Source organism: Thermobia domestica, chromosome 11 (assembly GCF_964235325.1).
Source record: "Thermobia domestica chromosome 11, izTheDome1.hap1.1, whole genome shotgun sequence".
Classification (NCBI taxonomy): Eukaryota; Metazoa; Arthropoda; class Insecta; order Zygentoma; family Lepismatidae; genus Thermobia; species Thermobia domestica.
The window spans coordinates 111,077,587-111,099,333 of NC_137464.1; the positions used below are offsets into that span (position 1 = coordinate 111,077,587).

The window sequence follows — 21,747 nt, forward strand, 5'->3', positions numbered from 1 at the left end:
AGGTCGTGTCAAACGAATGCCAAACTTGCAGTTTAAAAGGCACCTCAAGTTACTGTTACTTAAACATCTTTTCTATGGTTTAGATGAATATCTTCAGTGTGATCTTTCTTTGTAATGTAAATATTAAGATTTATTTGAATTTTGAAATATATAAAACAAGATACAATTTATATATATTTTTTTAAAAAATACACTAAGTTTTATTGTTACGTATGTATTTTATATTATTATAATATATATTTAATAATTGTATTATTGATTGTAGCGTTTCTCTTGTAATTATTATTATTATTTTTTTCCTCTAAAATATTCCATATTTATTTCAATGTTTCAAATATACCACACACAATCACAAACAGAGCGATTTTTGCCTAATTATTTTGCATTTAAAATTATATATGCTATAACTAATGTTTAAGAAAATATGTCATACTTTTTATCATGTAACTTTAGTTTTGGTTAATGGTTGTCAAAATAAATACAAAGATAATTTTAATTTAAAATTTAACAATCAAATATATATATATATATATATATATATATATATATATATATATATATATATATATATATATATATATATATATATATTAGTTATTAGCATATTTGTTTCAAAATAAACATCGGATAGTTTGGCAACAATATCTTTCGGGTCTTTAATGATTTTGAGCAACAAAGTAAAATCTGTAGATAATGTTGCTACCACTCCCAAATTTACCGGTATTAGCCATGACTTCCAAGAATTTATATTTATTCAAACTGGATTCAAAACATTCTTCATGAACATAGTCAAAGTGGTTGTCAGCCTCCTAGGATGTCTCTACTTCCGTCTTATTGTGTGTTATAGAAGAAAAATCTCGTCCAGTTCTTTACCAGGAGGTAATGTGCCTAAGATCGATGACACATTCCCGCGCTGGATGGCGATGCTGATACGTTGGAAAAGGAATGCAGTAGCTCGGGGGTCACCAGTTTTGATTGTAATATTATTAATTGTAATAGTAACTGTATCTCTTGACGAAGCCATGAACGCTAAGTTCTTACGGCGGAAAATGAAATAAATAAATAAATAAAAATTTCCCAACTCTTCAGTTGGTGCAGCAATACATATCCCAGCAAGTTCATGTACCATAAAATACAAATTGCCAAAATATACATCTATTTTTGAGGGAGAAGCATTTGCAATACGTCAGGCCTTACTGTATATAAAACAAAAAAATAACAAAATCTACTATTTGCTCAGACTCCTTGAGTGTATTAACTTCTCTTAATTCAACTCATTGGAATAAACGCACTACTTGGCTCATATTAAATATCAAACATCTCTATGCAATTATGTCAGAAAACAAATACCAAATAGGATTAATCTTCAGCAAAGCACATGTTAATCTGGATCCAAATTCTAATATCATTGATACAGCTGCTAAAAATGCATGTCAAGGACAAAATACCAACATCAAACTAGGACCACAAAATTTTAAATTTATGGTAGAATGTATCAAATCAGAATTCAATAATTGGAGAGAGATGAACACTTGTTTACCTGGAAAACTTTACTGGGAAATCTACGAAAACAATAAAGTAAACTCCTCCAAACATTTAGCTTCATGGACTAGAAGAGAAGTAATTATATCTTATCGTATCTTATTCAATACTGGTCTAAATCCGATAAAATTATTCCAAATTAAAAAGAAAGAAGCATATCATTGTTGGTGTGACAAAGGTGTTGGCACCTTAGATCACCTCTAGTGTTGCCACGAGACGAGACGAGACGAGACTTCAGGCTGTCTCGTCTCGTCTCGTGCAAAGCATGTCTCGTCTCGTGTCCCGTCTCGAAAAAATGTGCTCGTCCCGTCTCGTGTCTCGTCTCGAGAGGTTCTGTCCCGTCTCGTCTCGTCTCGTTTCGTTTGTCTCGTTTTGTCTCGTCTTGTCTCGTAAAAAATATAGCAGCATACCATGGGAACGAAACTTAAATGTAGCAGGCTGCACCATGCTAATCAAGATCCAACTAAGTTACAAGTATTAACCAGAACACAAAGACAAGAAATGTCACGGTAACTACACCGTGAAGCCTTCACCTCTGGTGTATGTGGTAGTCGGTTCGATCTCGGTTAGTGCCATGTGAGCTTTGTGGTGGACAAACATCGAATGTGTGTGGGGGCCGCGGTAGCTCAGTGGTAGAGCGTTCATCTCTGGCGCTTGGGGTCTCGGGTTCGATCCCAGCCCCTGCCAAGTGAACTTTGTGGTGGACAAACACCGTGTGCGTGGGTTTTCTCGGGGTTCTCCCGTTTCATCCCACTTTCTTCATTTCATTCATTACTCATCATCACCGTCTCCTTTAGCCTAACCGGCATTACCATGGGACCTAAAACTCAAATATTTCATTTCATTTCATTTCATTTTTCGAATGTGTGTGTTTTCTCGAAGTTGTCTAGTATCCTACCACTTTCTTCATTCCACTAATTTTCCCATCATCATCCATTCGGGGTGGGCCAAAGTTGCCTAAAGGTCTTAAAAATAAATTCAAATAAGCTCACAAGGCAAGGACAAATAATTTACAAGATAATATATCTCTGCTGTTAGTTGTCTGAGGCTTCTCGACCCTGGCTTTTTTTTTTTTTTTAACATTCTGAAACATTGAAATTTGTTTCACCAGTTTCAATACACGAATATACAGTAAATTGCTCATAGGTACGTTGAAGATGAAGACACTAATGTCAAATAATGTTTACACGACAAGCAAAGTTCGATGTAAAGGTGTCACCATCCACGACACTATCGTATACTATCAGCCCACTTGCTTTATAGTGTCTGTAAAGATACATACATATATATATATATATATATATATATATATATATATATATATATATATATATATATATATATATATATATATAGATAGATAGATAGATAGATAGATAGATAGATAGATAGATAGATAGATAGAGAGAGAGAGAGAGAGAGAGAGAGAGAGGGAGAGATGGAAAGATATATAGATAAATAGAGAGATAGATATGTGTGTACACTTTGATTTCATATATTCCAGCCTTTAGGTTTCCATACCAATCCAAAAACTACTTTTCATTTTAGCATGTTTAGATTTGTTGCAATTATTTTTTTTTTTAAAAAGCTCGGAACCAAATAATTTTATTGAGTAATGGAAAGTATTTGATTGAAATTTTATATGTTACTGCACAGTAAGCTCTACTTAAAGTGCCATAGTAATGGGAGCTGAACGATACATCGGACCAAAGAATACTTGGGGCCAGTCTTCACCTCCATGGTACAAATCTGTTCCCATAACCGCGGGGTGTGTGCCACTATATGGTGGTTGCCCCGTTTGTGTAACAAACTCATGACAGTACACCTAGATTAGCTAGTGGTCTAAAGAAAGTTGATTTTTGGGTGGCCATTTTGGATTAAAGTTTCTTATATTGTCGTGATCTATTCGCAATCATACAACGTCGAAATGTTGACACATTGGGTACGGGGATTCGAACTTGTAACCGCAGATGATTGTATAATTTATCAATGAGGCATGTTGTGTTAATGCACGAATGATATCTTAATCAATCCATCTTAGTTTTTTCTTGCCATTCATTAGCATATTTACTTGGCTCTGTATAAAACTTTTTGATAATATATCCACCACCGGTTATTAACCACTTTATTGAAACGATCACAATATTATATTTTAGAACTGGCCTTTGAAATTAATTCTTTATTATATTTGCTTTCCAATTCTTTTAACTTCGTTTGGAAACATATTTATTTGGCTTTGTACATACTGTTAGACTTCAGTTTTTCGTTCTCTTTGCCAGGGACGGCGCCAGAAACGTTTGATGGGGTGGGCAGAAAGAGGCGGATCTAGTTTCTGGGTGGGCGGACAATGAAAATAAGAACTGGGCAATGTATATATATATATATATATATATATATATATATATATATATATATATATATATATATATATATATATATATATATATTTTGGACAATAATTAAGTTTCAATTTTTATACTCTTTAGTTAGCTAAGGCTCACACCGAAATAGGGGAGGAACAAGAATGTGGAAAACAGCTGTCTTGCCCTTGTAGAAGGTATAATTCCGGCATCCGCCTGGTGGGACTGAAGAAATGCAGGACTTAGGATGGACTGCGTGAATTAATATAGAAGAACTGCCAGGGGTATTATAGGACAGATGATTCAGAATCTGACGTCAAAATTACAAAACTCAAAATGGCGGATCCAATATAGTGATTACAATTACAAAATGTATTCTGGTTTGAAATTCTCTGTACTTAGCCAATCGAAATTATAGTTGGTAAGGGTTACTACGAGAAGGTTGCAGATCGATTTGAAATCCCTCTCTATTGATTTGAAACCCCTTTATCTTAACATAATGCTTGATTAAAATGAATCTCTCCACCTCTCCCTATTCGAGGTGCTTATGTATAGTGAGTCCCCTTGCCTCTCAGTATGTTAGAACTTCACATTGCCTCAATTGTTATAATTATTAATTTATTGAGAAAGCGCTTCACAGTAATATTTCGCAAAATAAATAAATAAATAAATAAATAAATAAATAAATATCATAAACATTGGAAAACGCTTGACAGTAATGACATTTCGTAAAAAAAAAAAAAAAAACGCATAACGATGCATAAACATTATTTTACACCAAGCTCACCTTATTACAGAAATAACTGTGACAAATCGCAAAACACAACAAATCTTCTTTCAAATAACTGTTTTTGTATCACGCATATCTAATAAGATTTGCAACTCTGGGAGAAGAAAACTGATTATGAATCAGCGATTTGGATCTAAATTATATTATTACGGAGATGTAAATTTATGTTATAGTTGTTGTAGAGGACAGTAGCAGTAAAATATATCAAGAAGTTTTTCCACGACCTAAACACGAACGCATCAAGAAGCTGAATCCTATCAGTTGTTAGTGCTGAATGGTTTCTATTTTGAGGTACTCTTTTGTTCGTAAAATAGGTTGAAAAGTTGATTAATTTTGACCACTCCACGAATCTAATAACAAAATAAAAAAAAAGTTTTACGTCCCATGATTATGCCGACTAGGTATAAAGGAGACGGTGATGATGAGAAATTAATGAAATGGTGGAATGAAGAAAGTGGGAGGAAACGGGAGAACCCAGAGGTAATCCACGCACAAAGTGTTTGTCAACTACAAGGTTCACATGGCGCGGGATGGGATCGAACCCAAATTTCATGCACCAGAGTTGAACTCTCTACTACTGAGCTACCGCGGCCCCCAATAACAAAATGGATTTTGCATTAGACGCTGGGAGAAAGACCCCTTGAAACCATGATCTCACAAGACCTGATCTTAATTTTCCCGAATTTGATGCTTTCACAAGGACATTTTCAGATTAAAAGAGGTTGGTTTGGGCTATAGGGCCAAATGTTCTATTCTTTTCCTGGAAAATAATTACCAACGGTGATAACAGAACACAATTTTCAGAAGTTAAAAGCTGTATGGTGTAGCTGTGAGTCAGATTTATTGACTGTGAAGCACTTTCTACTGTGTGTGGCTGTAAACGCAATAGTGAGAGATGCAGAGACTCACTTTAATCGGTGTCACGTCAGAAGGGCCCGGACAAAAGGGCGAGGACAAAAAGGCCCGAGTCAAAACGGCCCCGCGTCAAAAGGGCCCCGGTCATAAGGGCCCGAGTCAAAAGGGCCCCGCGTCAAAAGGGCCCCGGTCATAAGGGCCCCACGTCAAAAGGGCCCCGCGTCAAAAGGGCCCGGGTCAAAAGGGCCCCGCGACAAAAGGGCCCGAGTCAAAAGGGCCCCGCGTCAAAAGGGCCCCGGTCATAAGGGCCCGAGTCAAAAGGGCCCCGCGTCAAAAGGGCCCGGGTCAAAAGGGCCCGGGTCAAAAGGGCCCCGCGTCAAAAGGGCCCCGCGACAAAAGGGCCCGAGTCAAAAGGGCCCCGCGTCAAAAGGGCCCCGGTTATAAGGGCCCGAGTCAAAACGGCCCCGCGTCAAAAGGGCCCCGGTCATAAGGGCCCGAGTCAAAAGGGCCCCGCGTCCAAAGGGCCCCGGTCATAAGGGCCCGAGTCAAAAGGGCCCTGCGTCCAAAGATGCCGGGTCAAAAGGGTCCCCGGCAAAAGGGCGCGAGTCAAAAAGGCCCTGAGCCAAAAGGGGCCCCGAGTCAAAAGGACCCCGCGATCAAAGGGCCTCACATCAAAAAAGCCTGAGATATAGCGTTTTATTAGATTAAAAGTATTCAGTGGACACCACCTGCTTTGTGTTGAAAGAACGTACATGTATATCTGTATACAGTGTTAGTCAAAGTTATTACAACAGCCCAGTTACGATTCATGTGAACAGAGAAAAGTGTTGCAGGTAGGTATTGATCAGTGCCGTGTCATGGTGCGGGTGAGTGGGGCAACGACCCTGACTGCCGAAGTAAGGTGGCGCAAAATTCGGGAGTAAGAAATAAAAGGAAAGAAGGAAAGAAAGAGAAAGAGAAAAAAATACTTGGAATATTTTAGATCAATAGCAGATTGTGTTACTCGTGTTAGGAAAATCTATGTACACCCAACAACAAAAGTCTCTCCACCCTAAGTGCTCTAATTCCATAACTTGGGGTCCAGGTAATTTGCAGTTGATAGAACGCCTGGACAGATGCAACCCAATTTACACGTAACTTTTCTCGGCACTGACAACAGTTGGTAGCACTGAATCCAGTCTTTATGCAAGTAAAATTGTGAGTAGATTACGCACGAAACATTTCTCCATTCTGAGATGAACCTCTCTGGTTTAGAGCGTGTTGTCCAATGAACATCATATGTTAATCTCAATATTGTTGTGTATGTAATGTATTATTTCACTATATACTGTATATTCAAAGAAATAAAAACACTGATCACACATAAATCAGAAAATGCTTGAAAGTAGACGAAAATATCAAATCTAGAACAACTGCTGGAAATAAGTTAGTAAATAATTGCCTTCATTGAGAGACCTTCTCCAATTCTCCTCATTCCAATATTTTTTTTCTTTCTGGAGGAGAGAAAATCTTGGTTGTCACACTGAGTATGTATTGAAATTGAAATTGAAACATTTGAAAAAGTTAGAAAATGACCGGGATTTGAACGCGGGTCCGCCGAATATAAGTTCAATGCGTTAAAAACTTACCCACCTCGTCACTTCATCTTCCGCCTAAACTATTAGCTAGTTAAAAGCATTGCATGTAAGACTATACACAAAATACCCGTACTAATACTCGTATAAGGAGGTGTTCCTTATGAATGTCACAATGACTTACTCGAGGTTTCCTTCTTTAACTCAAAAACAAGTGATATAGACCTTCGTCAATGAGGAAAATATCGCAAAGCGTTCTTCAAGATGAGGCTACCTCATTGTTTTTAACTGGTCCCGATTTATATTACTGCAATTCTTCCTCACCGTGACTTCTAATTTCTAAAGAAGAAAAGCCGGCAGACATTATTTTCGCATTCTTTGAATTGCATCAACACGTGTAGAAATAGTGTGTGCTATGTTTATGTAACATAGCTACTAGTTTATTTTCTTATCTTTGTATCAAGTGTGAAAGCAGAGAACTGCCATTTCAGTGACTCGGGTTCGAATCCCAGCGTGACAGTTATTTTTTTCTTTATTCGAAGGTATTGTTTATGTAATTGATATTGTAATTCTATTATTATTATTATTATTATTATTTATTATTATTATATTATTATTATTATTATTATTATTATTATTTATTATATTATTATTATTATTATTATTATTATTATTATTATTATTATTATTATTATTTTGCGTATAACTGTATGAATTTCGATGGCAACTGTTGCCGAATATTAAAAAGTGAATATGATAGAACTATGAAATAAAGTAAAGAGATGCGCGTAATTTTATCATAAAATTATATGGCGCAACGAATTTTATCTTATCGTAAACGGTTATCGTCGAATATACACGGTTAAAGGAGCACTCTGTTGATCAAATTAATAGAAGTTGCTAGACAAGTATTGACCACCGGCAGAAAAAAATACAGAGTAACTGCAAGTCGAGTACGTACTATTGTACAGGAGTATACTCAAAGACCTTTAGAGAAATATCTTCGTGGCTTGGTTCACAATTTTAATTTGCAATCCACGCAAGCAGTTTGAGACAAATGTCAATCGTATTTGGCATTTGGAAAGTTAAGCAAAAATGATAATAAACTTATGTCCAATATAAGTTGGAAGAATTTCAAAACATTAAAGTAGCCAGAATTTTTCAATGTAAGTTCACATACTTTATATATCTGCGACTTGGGACTAAAAGGGCTAATGTCAACACGAAGTAGTTTGGAGTATATATACTATTCATATTAACATTTGCTTTTCTTGCAAAAGAAAATATCCATTTATAGGCGTTAAAATTTGACGAACATCTCATTTTTTGCCAACAAGTGACACTGGCCCTTTTAGACCCAATTTAATCGACAAGATATGAAGATTTTTTTCAAGGATTCATGTTAAGTAAGTACTTTTCAAATATAATAAATGTAATATGTTTATCTCAAAAATACTTTTTGTTAGTAATGTCTTTTTTCACTCTTTTTATCTTACTGTAAGGCTTTATGCAAGATTGGTACTTCTAAAATATAATGATCATAGTGTAATGTTAATCAAAGTCAAGTTGTTCAAAAATATACTGTAATGTGAAATAATTATATACGTATAAAATCTGATCAGATGCAACAGAAAATACAAACAAATGCTATTTGTTTGTAATGTTTGTCATTTGTCTTTCAGCTGTTTTTAAATCCTTATTATAAGGCTTCGTGTTAGGTTAGCACCGTTAATATATAATAAGAATAATGTAATGTTCACCGAAGTCAAGTTGTTAATATTATATATATCTATATATATAATTTGATGAGATTTAGTGGAGAAAATATATATAATAGTTTTTTGTTTATAATATACTTCTTGTTTCATTATTTTTTATTTGATTCCATGTCAGTAAGGCCTAGACAAAGAACGACGTGTACAGAAGGGGTCGTCCTCAATTCAATATCGTATATCAGTGGCTCCCAATCATGTTTACCTGGCACCCTCAATGCAAGCCCTTAATACTTCACACATTTCTTACCGCTTGTTGGCTACACGTACTTTTTTCTGATCTTTTATCTGATTTCAGATGCGCCATTGAATTTTCAATTCGATAATAATAATAATAATAATAATAATAATAATAATAATAATAATAATAATCTCAATATATTTATATTTCCTCTAGCAAGACTTCTGAATACCTTTGTAGTCCAATATTATTATTTACCAGCTGTATTCCTAATTAAACCACAGTTCGTATTCAAAAAATATTTTGCATTCCTACTTTTAATTTAACATATCTCTTATATCATTCGTAATATTTCTAATTAAGAATGTAGTTTATTTCTGCCAGTAGCTTCTGCACTTCTGTTCTTCGAAATAACATCCCATCAATGTGGGTTTTCATCGCTCCAACAGTGATAATTTTTTCGGTTCACCAGACCATATAAGGTAAATATCACTTCATCAAAGAATACCGGAGGAAGGGGCACGGTGGTTCAGTGGTAGAACGCTTAGCTCTGGTGTGTAGGACTACTGGTTCGATTCCCGACCAAGTAAGGTTGTGGTGGACAATATTGTATAGGTGAGTTTTCCCAGGGTACCCTCGTTTCCTTTTGATTTCACCCGTTCTTTCATCATCATTCACTTGCTTTAATCATCGTCATCCTAAAGGGCATAATGTGGGACGTTAAACTGACAGTCTGAAAGTTACCAGAGAATACCATGTCATTTACGACAATATTGCTGTCATCGATATTTCATATCATTACTTCGCAAAACTCAATGCGGTGATCAAAGTCGTCTTCCGTTATTTCATGCACTAAACGCATTCTCCTAGGGTTTCAATTTATACCGCCTTATGCAGAGTCGTTTTGACGTATGATTAGCGTCATACTAAAGGTTTGACTACTGCAATTAACATATGTTAATCGAACTCTTTAGTATGGTACTAATCATACTTCAGAATGACTTTACATAAAGAGCATAGTGTACAAAAATTCATTGCGCTGAACTCTGGGAAACACCTAGCTTGTTAGCAACTCTGGTTATCAATGAATGCGGAATTTCCACAAAAGATTCTAAATTAAAAGAAACTGCCAAATTGCTACATTGTTTCGGCCTTCCTGATCGCATGCGGTACCTTTCTGCAAAACATTTAATGGTCTCTTAGGCAGTTGACTTCGAAATTGGGTTATGGTCGGAAAATGTAGCATTAAATAACTGTTGTACCTCTGTATATGATCTCTTCCTATCCTATAACCGGTGTCACGTCAGAAGGGCCCGAACAAAGGGCGAGGACAGAAAGGCCTTAGTCAAAAGGGCTCCAGTCATAAGGGCCTGAGTCAAAAGGACCCTGGTCAAAAGGGCCCCCTAACAAAAAGGCCCCATGTCAAGAAATCTGAGATATAGCCTGCAAAACTTCAGAAGTATAAAAATACTTATTAGATGAAAAATATTACGTGGACATACCTGTTTATTTGTGTTGAAAGAACATACATGTGGAAAAAACATAGGGTTAGTAAAAATGTTACGACAGACCAGTAATAACGATACGCGTGGACGGAGGTAAAGTAAATATTGCAGATGGTGGATTCTGCGATATTTGATATCACTCAATATCTTTTGAATGGAAAGAGGTGGGTTTGACACATCAATTTAGGCTAGAATGTTCCCACGGATGAGAAGAAGAACTCATTTTTTAAAATCTATCTTCATTCGTTTGCGAGATAGGGTGCTACGTTTGACATTTATATCTAGTAGACCAAAGTATCTGGACAGGCAAAGAGACACGTAGACGTAGAAAAGTAAAAGGTTGCAGGTTGATGCGAAAACTACATTGAGTGAGGGCGTGGACATAATGACAGCCATCCTAGATTCGCCATATTGGATATCACATAATATTTTTAAATGGAAAGGAGTATGTTTAGCACATCAATTTAGGATTGAATTTTCCTACAAACGAGAATATGATTCATTCTTTACCAATCCTCATTCTTTTACGAAGAAAGTGTGCTATGTTTGACATTAGTGTGTAGTAGACAAAAGTATCAGGACAATAAAATAATAATGTGGCGGAGGAAAAGCAAATGTTGCAAGTGTGTGTTGTTGCAAAAACTACATTGAATGGGGATGTGGACACTGTTGATCACATAAATATTCAGATATTATTAAAAAACTACTATAAAATGTCCTCTAAAATTATTTTATTCCTCCAAGTTAATACAGTTAGTATTTAATAGCAAACACACAATGATTTATAACTTTCCTTAAGCATTTCTGCATCGTTGTTACAATTTTCTTGGTGTAGTGTGGGGAAATATTGTTCCAATCTGTATGTAATGCTTTTCTCAAACCTTTTTTCACCGTAACTCGTATATATTGACCTTACGTTGCAATTCGCTCCAAAGATTCTCAATGGGATTAAAGCCGGTACTGTGTGGTGGGGTTTAGCGAACTTTTGGGCAGTTTTAAAGCAATCTTTTCTTTACAACATATACTTTGTTTGGGATCAATATCTTGATAAAATTAGAAGTCCTTCTAAGAACGTTAAGATATATATTTCTTCTGTATTTTAAAGCAGGCTGGAAGTTCTTGACATTTATTTCTGTATTTACTTGTCGAAACACTATTATTCTACCATCATATTCATGCAGGTTTAACTTAAATTCGCCGATAAAAACATTCCCACCAGTTTTTGAGTTTATTTTCAAAAGCTCTAGAAAATTTAAGTATCTTATATTTCTTAATTTGGGTATACATGGTTTCTTTCTAGCAATTCTACCATTATATCCTTCCCGTATTAACTCTGCATGGTACAACACATTGACCAGAAGAAACATCGTTATCACCCACTACTATTTGAACGACGTTGTTGAGCTCTACCAAATATTCGAAACTGCACATTAAAGCATTCTATTGCTTTATAGTCGTAAAGTAACAATTAATCACAAATATACTACTATTAAAATGTTATACATACGTGGTAACTTCTCAATTTTTACAAACGTAAGCAAACGAACAGAAACGTTAAGAACACAATGAAGTACTATTTATTAGTTACCTGTCTAAATACTTTTTTCTACTAGAAACAAATGTCAAACTTAGCACACACTATCGCGTAAATGAATAGAGATCGGTCAAAAGTCGACTCAGTAAGGAATGCACAAGAGACGAGTCGAGACAGAATTTTCTGAGAATATCCGAGTCGAGACAGCTCTTCCAATAGAAAAATGCACATTTTTCGAGTCAAGACATCACATTTACAGTACATTTTTGAGACGAGACAGCCTCAAATCTTGTCTCGTGCGCATCCCTAATTCAGATTATCGTTTGTAGCCAGATTCTAGCCTAAATTTATGTGACACAAGTACCTTTGTCTATTTAAAAATATTTTAGGTATATAATATGCGGAATTCAAGTTGGGTGCCATGATCATTTAACGCAGTTTTAACACCAATACCAACCTGTAACATTTACTTTTCCTTTGTCCATTTGTCTCTTTGTTACTGCCCTGTCATGATACTTTTTTTTCTATTAGATACATATGTCACCCTGTCTCATAAACAAATGGTAATGTGTCAAAAATGAGTTCACCTTCACATTTATGGAAATATAAAGCCTAAACTGAAGTGTAAGATCATAGCCTTTTCCATTAAAAAATTGACGATCCGCAATATAGTGTAATTCAAAATGGCTTCCACGGTGACCACACTCCAAGCCAATGCAGTTTTTGCAATAACACCAATTGCAACATTTGATTTTCCCCCATCCACGCGTGTCGTTATTATTGTTCTGTCCCAATACTTTTGACTAACCCTGTATGAATATCCACATGTATGTTCTTACACCAAAATTAAAGAAACGTTTTCAAGATAATATTATTCATATAATACGTATTTTTCTACTTTGATTCAGGGGCAGAAATTGAATTTTAGAACTAAGGGAACAGTCATTAATAGATAGTCTGATTGGGCTAGGTCTCGAGAATACAAACTTAGAGATATGATATGATATGATTTTCACTTTAGCATCCCTTTCAGTAGCGAGGCTGTATGAGATGTGGACCTACTGATTAACGTGGAATTCGAACCACATGAGATCCCGCCGGGAATCGAACCCGGGTCTTTCACGTCTACAAACTCAGAGGGACGCGGTTGAAAGCAAACTTTCATCGAGAAACGACTTAAGCGATAGGGATTGTTGCAGAACAAACAGCAACCAAACAAAATTAAAATCACCATTCAAGTTTCCTTTTTGTCTCTAATAACCACTGATATTCTCCCTTCTATTAGACAATCACTTCTACTTACTAAGGTGGCACTATCCACTCGTGCATCTTTGATTTCCACTTCTGTTTTGATTTCAGGCTTTCTGGCCGTGGAACCCGGGCTCTTTCCACTCAAGCCCTTTTTCGCGGGACCCTTTTGACATGAGGCTCTTTTGACTTGGGCCCTTTTCTTGCGGGGCCATTTTGAGGGAGAGGCCCTTTAGACTCAGGCCCTTTTGTTGCGGTGCCCTTTTGACCCGGGCCCATTTGTCGCAGGGCCCTTTTGACCCGGGCAGTTTTGACGCAAGGCCCTTTTTACACGGGCCCTTTGACCCGGGCCCTTTTGACGCGGGGCCCTTTTGACCCGGGCCCTTTTGACGCGGGGCCCTTTTGACCGGGGCCCTTTTGACGCAGGGCCCTTTTGACCGGGGCCCTTTTGACGCGGGGCCCTTTTGACCGGGGCCCTTTTGACGCGGGGCCCTTTTGACACGGGCCCTTTTGACCCGGGCCCTTTTGACGCGGGGCCCTTTTGACCCGGGCCCTTTTGACGCGGGGCCCTTTTGACCCGGGCCTTTTTGACGCGGGGCCGTTTTGACGCGGGGCCCTTTTGACCCGGGCCCTTTTGACCGGGGCCCTTTTGACGCAGGGCCTTTTTGACCGGGGCCCTTTTGACGCGGGGCCCTTTTGACCCGGGCCCTTTTGACGCGGGGCCGTTTTGACTCGGGCCTTTCTGTCCTCGCCCTTTTGTCCGGGCCCTTCTGACATGGAATCCTTTAATCAAACATCCTATTAAAATGAGTACAGAAGGGGGTTTCAAATTGGTCTGCTACCTCCTCGCAGTAATCTCTGCTAATTATTCTTAGCTAACTACAGAGAATTTCAAACCAGAAGACATTTTGTAATTGTAATTATAATTGTGTTGGATCCGCCATTTTGAATTTTGAAATTTTAGCGTCAGATTCTGAATCAGCTATCAAACCCGCCCCCCCCCTCTCGCAGTATGTTTTCTTCTAAATTAAATGGTTGTTTTCGGTCTGTACTTAGAGACCACCCCTAAGGTTCAAAGGGTGGTTTCTACCCTTAAATCTTCATCATTGCTGAACCCCCCCCCCAAAAAAAAATACGTATCGATTACTTTTCGATGTTTTACAAGTATGCAAAGTTTCATTCAAATCGGTGAGGGACACTTCCGTAAGTGTCCTTGTGGGAAACGAAAGTAATTTTGCATTGCTTTTCTTCCTCATAACGTTTCAAAACTTTCGGGGGAAGTTTCAGTTCCACCTCTGCACTATCGACATCACATCCATTATGTGCAAGTGGTTCAATTTTCTGAAATGAGAGGAAGTGTTCACTTTTAGGATGAAGATTGCTTATCCCACTTATAATCATTGTTCATTGCAGAGTTAAACAGGGTTCTAGAACCTATTACATTACAATCGATACTAGCACCTATTGCTTTTGAAGTACAGGTACACCTTTATTATTCTACTTCTGTTGGGGTGGGCGAGACCATCCATCGGGTGGGCGGTTGCCCACCCCCGCCCACCCTTAATGCCGTCCCTGCTCTTTGCGCAAAAAGGAGAGCTCTTCCTTTGATTTATGCCCCTCACTCTCCACAAAGCAAACGAAAAATAACATAAACAAAGAGTTTTTTTTTTTTATTTCAGTCACAATAGTTATTTCATCTGGCTGCACCCCAATGTCTGATTTGTTTTTTCTTTAAACACCTAACTTCCGTACATTTAATTCTTTCATTATTTACATCAACACGGTTCCGTATAGTAAAGGTAAGTTTAGTGAAGGCACGTCTTGTTTAAACTTTTTCTTGGGTAGAATATTTAGAAGCTCACATTTTAAATTATGTCCATAAGCTTCGGGAATAAAATGATCGGAATAGACGCTGGCGTTTTCAACTTTAAAGATATCTTTCCGACAGCATTTCTTTCGCCAAACTTTCCGCAAAGGAACCGAGGGAAATACATGATAAATAACTTTGGAACCCGTAGTATTTCTACTATAATTGCGACAAATACTTAGTGTAGAATTCGACATGCTTATAGGCTAACACGAGCACTACAGTAATTAATGTTTTCTTAATACAGGAAAGCAAGAATCACTCACTTTCCTGCAAAAATCAAAGAAACAAACAAGGGTGAATGACAAGAACCTTGGGCGAAAGCTGTTTCTGCTCCCGCCGTGACGTCACAATTTTACTGCATCTTCGGTTTTCAAAGAAGGGTAGTTATGCCGCGACCTTAAAAGAGGAAAGAAACAGTAGGGTCGGCGAACCTTGGAAGCAGAGGGCAATTTCGCACACTGGTCAGATCAAACATTTCCGCGTAACAAAACGAAGGTCCCCCTGTAAAACCTCTTCATTTAAAGTGTTATTGTTAGTATCATAAATTTGCTGAAAGCAAACAATTTGAAGGGTTCGTCGATAATATCTGCTTCTTTTTGTCCAAACGAAGAGGTGAATTTTACAACATGACTGCTGTATAATAAGCGAGCGATTGGTAAAATGGTAAAAGTGTATTTTTATGTGTATGTGTGTGTGTGTGTGAGAGAGAGAGAGAGAGAGAACGAGAGAGAAGACAAAATTTTATTTGCAAGATTCCAATTGCCGTTTTCGGTTAATTTCGGTTCATATAGCAAAAAGAATACCGCCACCAGAGAATCCGAAATCTCAACCAGAACTTTCAACTACAGCCTGTAATGAGTGTAGACCGTATCCAGTTTTCAAATTGAATAGATGGGGTGATAGTTCGGTTTCTTGACCTTGTAAAAATCTTCCCTGTCTTTGATTTTGTTTGTCATCATTCCAGCCAGAAATGAAAAAAAAAAAATGAGAATTCCTCAGTTTACAGCAAGGGGAATTGGGGACAAGACATTAAGGATGATATTCCTGGAAGCTCATGTATCTCGATTGATTCATTCAATAGACAGAGGACTCTTTTCTATGAAGGCTTTTCAACATGTTTTCTCACAAAGGGGATTTTCCTTTCGCAATCTATATGACCACTGGCAATTTCAATCTTGGCCATTCCCGCCAGCGTTTGCATTTTCGAGACACGAGACGGGACGAGACATTTCACAAGGCGTCCCGTCTCGTCTCGTGTCTCGTCTCGTTTTCGAGACGGGACAAGCAGTCTGTCTCGTCTCGTGTCTCGTCTAAAAGGGTTCCGTCTCGTCTCGTGTCTCGTCTCGTTAACGAGACGAGACGAGACGGGACACGAGAAATGTCTCGTCTCGTGGCAACACTAATCACCTCATATTTGAATGCGATTTATATAATCTTCACAGAACTAACCTTCTTCAAAAATTATATTCCATTTTGGGATATGTACCATTTTCGTACAAATATATTTGGGCATCAAAAAACTGGAAAGGAATAAGAACAGTAGTACAATTCATATCAAAATCAGGACTCAACTTATAAAAAAAAATAATTAAATAAAAACGAATCATACTACGATTACTTTAGAGTATACAATACAAGGAGGTAATATGTTTAAAAAATTACTATAAACAGATAATAATGCAGTTCTCATGGATAGTTATAACAGAATTCATAAAGAAAAAATAAGAATATATATATAAAACAAGTATTACCTTCAATGGGAAAAACTAATCATATAAACAAACTGACTATTTCCAACATTTGTTGCACAGATCTTTATGGGGTGCAGAAAAAATTAGAAAAACACCAATGATGGTGAAGAAGACAAGACAAGACTCCAATCCTTTCCATAGCAACCATAACATATTTTTGAAGTATAGGTGTATCATTTCTGATTATGATGTATGGCTTGACAAGTTCGTCACACAAGTCTGTGAGAAATCTCTGATACGTAACGTTCTTGTAGTAGTTTGGATGTAGAGCAGTAAATAAAATATAGGCGTTCAGAACTCCAAAATCTAACATATTGAACTAGATAACCATTTTGTCGTTTGACAGTGTGGATATTGACCATTTTGTCCATATAATTTATCTCTAATTTTCTCTTATTATAGTAGAGAATTATTTCGGGTTTACGCTTATCATTTGAAGAGTCGATCTGAGAATCATTGGGCACTGTGCTTACTACTGTGTCTGACACATTTGTTCTTCTTAGATACGTAGCTTGAGAGTGTAATGTTATTGTTGATTGCGAAAACAGATGACCATACTTCTCGATCCTTGCTGTTTTAAAATTGGTGGTATATTTGGTTTGTTGTGGTGCATTGTTCCAACAACTGTTAATCGTTTATTCAACAATTCCTGTGCTGATTCAATATCTGTAAAGAAATTATCTATTGTTATGTTTAATCCAGAGTTGTCAAACTGAGTACACAAATTGTTCACTACTGATGTTCCCACTTTCGTTTGTCTCTGTTCTCCAGGGTTGCGTCCTGTGTAGATAATCCCATCTATAGCATAAGACGTCGCGGAATCACAAGCCCAGAATATTTTGATACTATATTTCCCTGGTTAGTTTAGCATGTAATGTAAGAACTTACAGCGGCCACGAAAAGAGACTAATTGTTCGTCCACCGTAACGCACTCATTAGAATTGAAAAGTTATCGGCAGTTTGATATGAACTTTCCCAACACAAATCTGATAGCAGCTACTTTGTCACTCTACTTACGAGTAACTCGTGTTCGTTTGTCATCAAACCTCAACATTCTTCGAATGTCTTCAAGTCTTTTGATATCCGTTGTAGCACAATACATAGGATTTGACTCAGAATCCATAACAGCTCCAGAACTCCCACATCCAGGGCCGCCCACAGGGGGGATGTATGGCGCAAGCTGCGCCATTGAGAAAAATTTTGGGGGGGATTTTACTCTACTTTCGAACTAGCAATTTTACTGTCGGAATAGCATTAAAACACGATTTTGAGAAGCTAATTTTCAAAAATTTTCCGGGGTGAACCCCCGTACCCCCTGCTTCGATACTCGATGAATGAAGTACCGCGCAAGTAGCCGTATGAAAGGAAAGTTTTTGAAAGGAGGGTTTGTTTTAAGAGAGAAGGGCCGCCCACAGGAGGGATGAATGGCGCAAGTTGTGCCACCGAGAAAAAAATTGGGGGGAATAAAAAAATTGGGGAAGAATTTTACTCTAATGTCGAATAAGTAATTTTGCTGTCGTCAGAATAACATTGGAACACGGTGCGATATTTTTTTTTAAATCTCGAGAATGAATCCCCCCTACTCCCTGTTTAGAAACTCTATGAATGAAGTACCGCGCAAGTTGCTATATGAAAGGATGGCGCCAAGTTCTGGTGAACAACAGTTACAAACACTCAAGGAATCACTTTCAAATTTAGATTTGAAACTTGCCTATGTTGTCTGTTGAAAATTATAAATTAGTTTGACATAATTGTGAACTAATGGTAACCATACAGACAACAGCCAAGTTTCAAATCTAAATTTGAAAGTGATTCCTTGAGTGTTTGTAACAGTTGTCCACCAGAACTTGGCGCCTATTTTTGTGATTTCAATTCTTTTTAAGGCCACTCGTACTTGGCTCTTTTACAGGAATGTTTTTTGTTGGATATCACTTCTTTTTGTAGGCTAATTTCGAGGACAACATTTTCTTTTGGTATCAAACTCAATAACTTGTAACTTGCGTCTTACTTTTCATGTACAAGGGAATTATATCAATATTTTGTAAAGAAAAAAATAATACTACTAATTGTAAAAAAAAAAAAAAATACCTGTGCCATACACAGTGTGTAGAAGTTTTTATACCCTTCAATATCCTTATAGAACATATTTAGTATTGTACACTACCAAGACTACTAATAAAAGTAATGCCATTTTTATAATTACTACTGCCCCTACTACTACTACAAACATTCTATAATACTACTACAGGAAATAAAAACAACAACAAAAATAACAATTACTAGTACTATAAAAACTACTGCTACACTAAGCAATTGTTTTTAAAGGACTTGAGTTTTGAGGAGGGAAGAGATTATTAGTTTTGGGGGGAGTGCGCCATCAGCTTTGGGGGGGATGGGCACCCCTGCCCACATCGAACTCTTTTCTTTACCTGCTAAAAGTAATATTCCAAAAAATGCAAGCAATTCTCCTTGCCGTACTTCTTTCCAGTGTTCGAAGTGGGGGAAAAAGCAGAGGCGGTATGTTTTATTACGATTTTGACTCGACATACCGGTTATCTACATATTGAAGTACAGTGAGGGGATGTTGCCTAAGAGATTGCATTTCTATTTACATAATGATTGAAAACCATTGGAGAACTTCTCTATAGTTACGAGGGGCGGACATGGAAAAACTTTGATCTCCCGCCAACAACTTTCTGAAAAAAGTAAAGAAATCCCCTTATGTTGTATTATAGAGAATTATACACGAAAATGTTCAAAAATCGAATTTTATATTATCAATTTCCTGTGAGAAAATTTCCGGACCTTTCACTCGATTGAGAAGTAATCCAAATCCCCGGAAGATTGTCCTCAAAGCAGACAACTTCTAACCCCGCCCATCCTCAAAACACAACATTTATATGCATTAAGGCAAGACGACACACATATGTAAGAAAGAAAATTCAATATAGCACATCAAAATATAAAGTAGATGAATTTCTTTGAAGACACCTCAGTTTAAGAACAAAAGCTAGGAAAAAGATAAAAATGTCGGTGTTATCAAGTTAGAAATTATTTCTATATAAAAAATAAAATCTTCTTACGTGCAAAGCTATTTGTCAATTACTGTGTATAAAAATGGATTTCTTAAAGGTATTTTAGCATCTACTCTCCAGAGACAGTATGTCTTGATCACTAAAAAAGCAGAGGCGGTATGTAAATACCATCGCATACCGCCTCACTTCGACACTGCTTCTCTCCATTGCCGCTTCCTTTCTTTAGAAACGCGGCGACCCTCAGTGTTGGTACGCATTCTTATTTCTTCGATGATTTCGGGCGAAAACGCAATTCAAAAGCTTCTCGTCGTGTGTTGATTTTGGCATGCGATGTTGGACCCGGCTTTTTTTTTTCTCAAAATGTTGTGTGTTCTTGTTTATGGAGGATTGGGTGACACATTACTCCATGCAGTTCCTGTTTTGTCTGTCCACTCTTTACGGTTGTGAACACAGACAAAGGATATCCTTTGTGTGTGGATTCTAGTATTGTTCACAACCAAATTCTTTGTCTGTGTGTCCTTTGTCTGTGCCAGAATCTTCATCTCCTGAAGTTTCTTTAGACGTTACGCTATTATTACATATTCCAACACTTTCGTCACTATGCTTTTCAATATCTTCTTCTGCATAATCTGACACATAACTCTTTATACTTCGATGTAAAGCACAGCCACTTTCATTAAGAATAGCATGAATCTCTTTGTCGCCTAATAAGCCATTATCTTACACTTCAATTTGATTCAATCCGTCAGCAATATAACATCAAACTTGTTATTTTCACCACCATGACACAAGTTACAGATTTATCCAGCAGATGCCGGCAAAAACAACTACACAATATGTCAGTCTAAATTACTCTGTGTTGAGAGATGCTTATAGTTGCCAAGGAAAGAGTACAAAAAAGGAAATACTTCATAGAATATACTGAGAATGTATTGTAGATTGTAAATATTGCGTAAAATAACTGAAAGTTTATTTTGCAATGAACAAAGGGTAATAAAACATTTAAAATATAAACAAATCCTTGTACTTTAGTACACGAGGCTTCTGTAGACAGTTTAGAAAACTTACATGAAGCAATTGTAACTAAGAGCTATCATAAAGATTAGTCCCTTCAGAGTATATATTTCTAAAACAATCCGATTCAAAATACTACACTAGTAGTAGTAAGTAAGAACTAATCTAATACATATATATATATATATATATATATATATATATATATATATATATATATATATATATACTAATACTAATATATAATAGTAATCTAATACAAAAATATACCGCAGATCAGAAATGACTCATGTTATGTATACTACGTACAGGGTTTTCCAGTATTTTCTGAGAGGGGTGCACCAATAACTACCAGTAAATCTGAATTGAATTGGAATTTTTTAAATGTCTTTAGGCATCTGTGGTGTGAATGAGGAAATGCCCTGGAAATGCTAAGTGTCTGCTCTCGGTGAATTGTTTTCTTTCAACTTTTATAAAATTGACTTAAACTATCGATTTTGCAAAACTTTCCTTTGTTTTAAGTCCAAACGGAAACATGACAGCAGAAATTTTCGGAAAGTGCTGCTATTTTCGCTGATAGCTTGTCACTTTAGGTATTGTATATTTACAACGAAGGGGAGTGCACGTGCTCCTGACTACGTATATATATATATATATATATATATATATATATATATATATATATATATATATATATATATATATATATATATATA

At 36.7% G+C, this 21,747-nt stretch overlaps 1 protein-coding gene across 1 annotated transcript in view; it reads left to right on the forward strand.

Annotated features, from left to right (window-relative positions):
* The window catches only part of LOC145665233 (uncharacterized), a 33,427-nt gene extending 16,177 nt beyond the window's left edge, over positions 1–17,250 (forward strand). Inside the window, exon 2 of the mRNA XM_081732521.1 lies at positions 17,043–17,250. Within this exon, the coding sequence (XP_081588647.1) occupies positions 17,043–17,250 (208 nt within the window). The remainder of the gene's footprint in view (positions 1–17,042) is intronic.
* Positions 17,251–21,747: the final 4,497 nt, after the last annotated feature.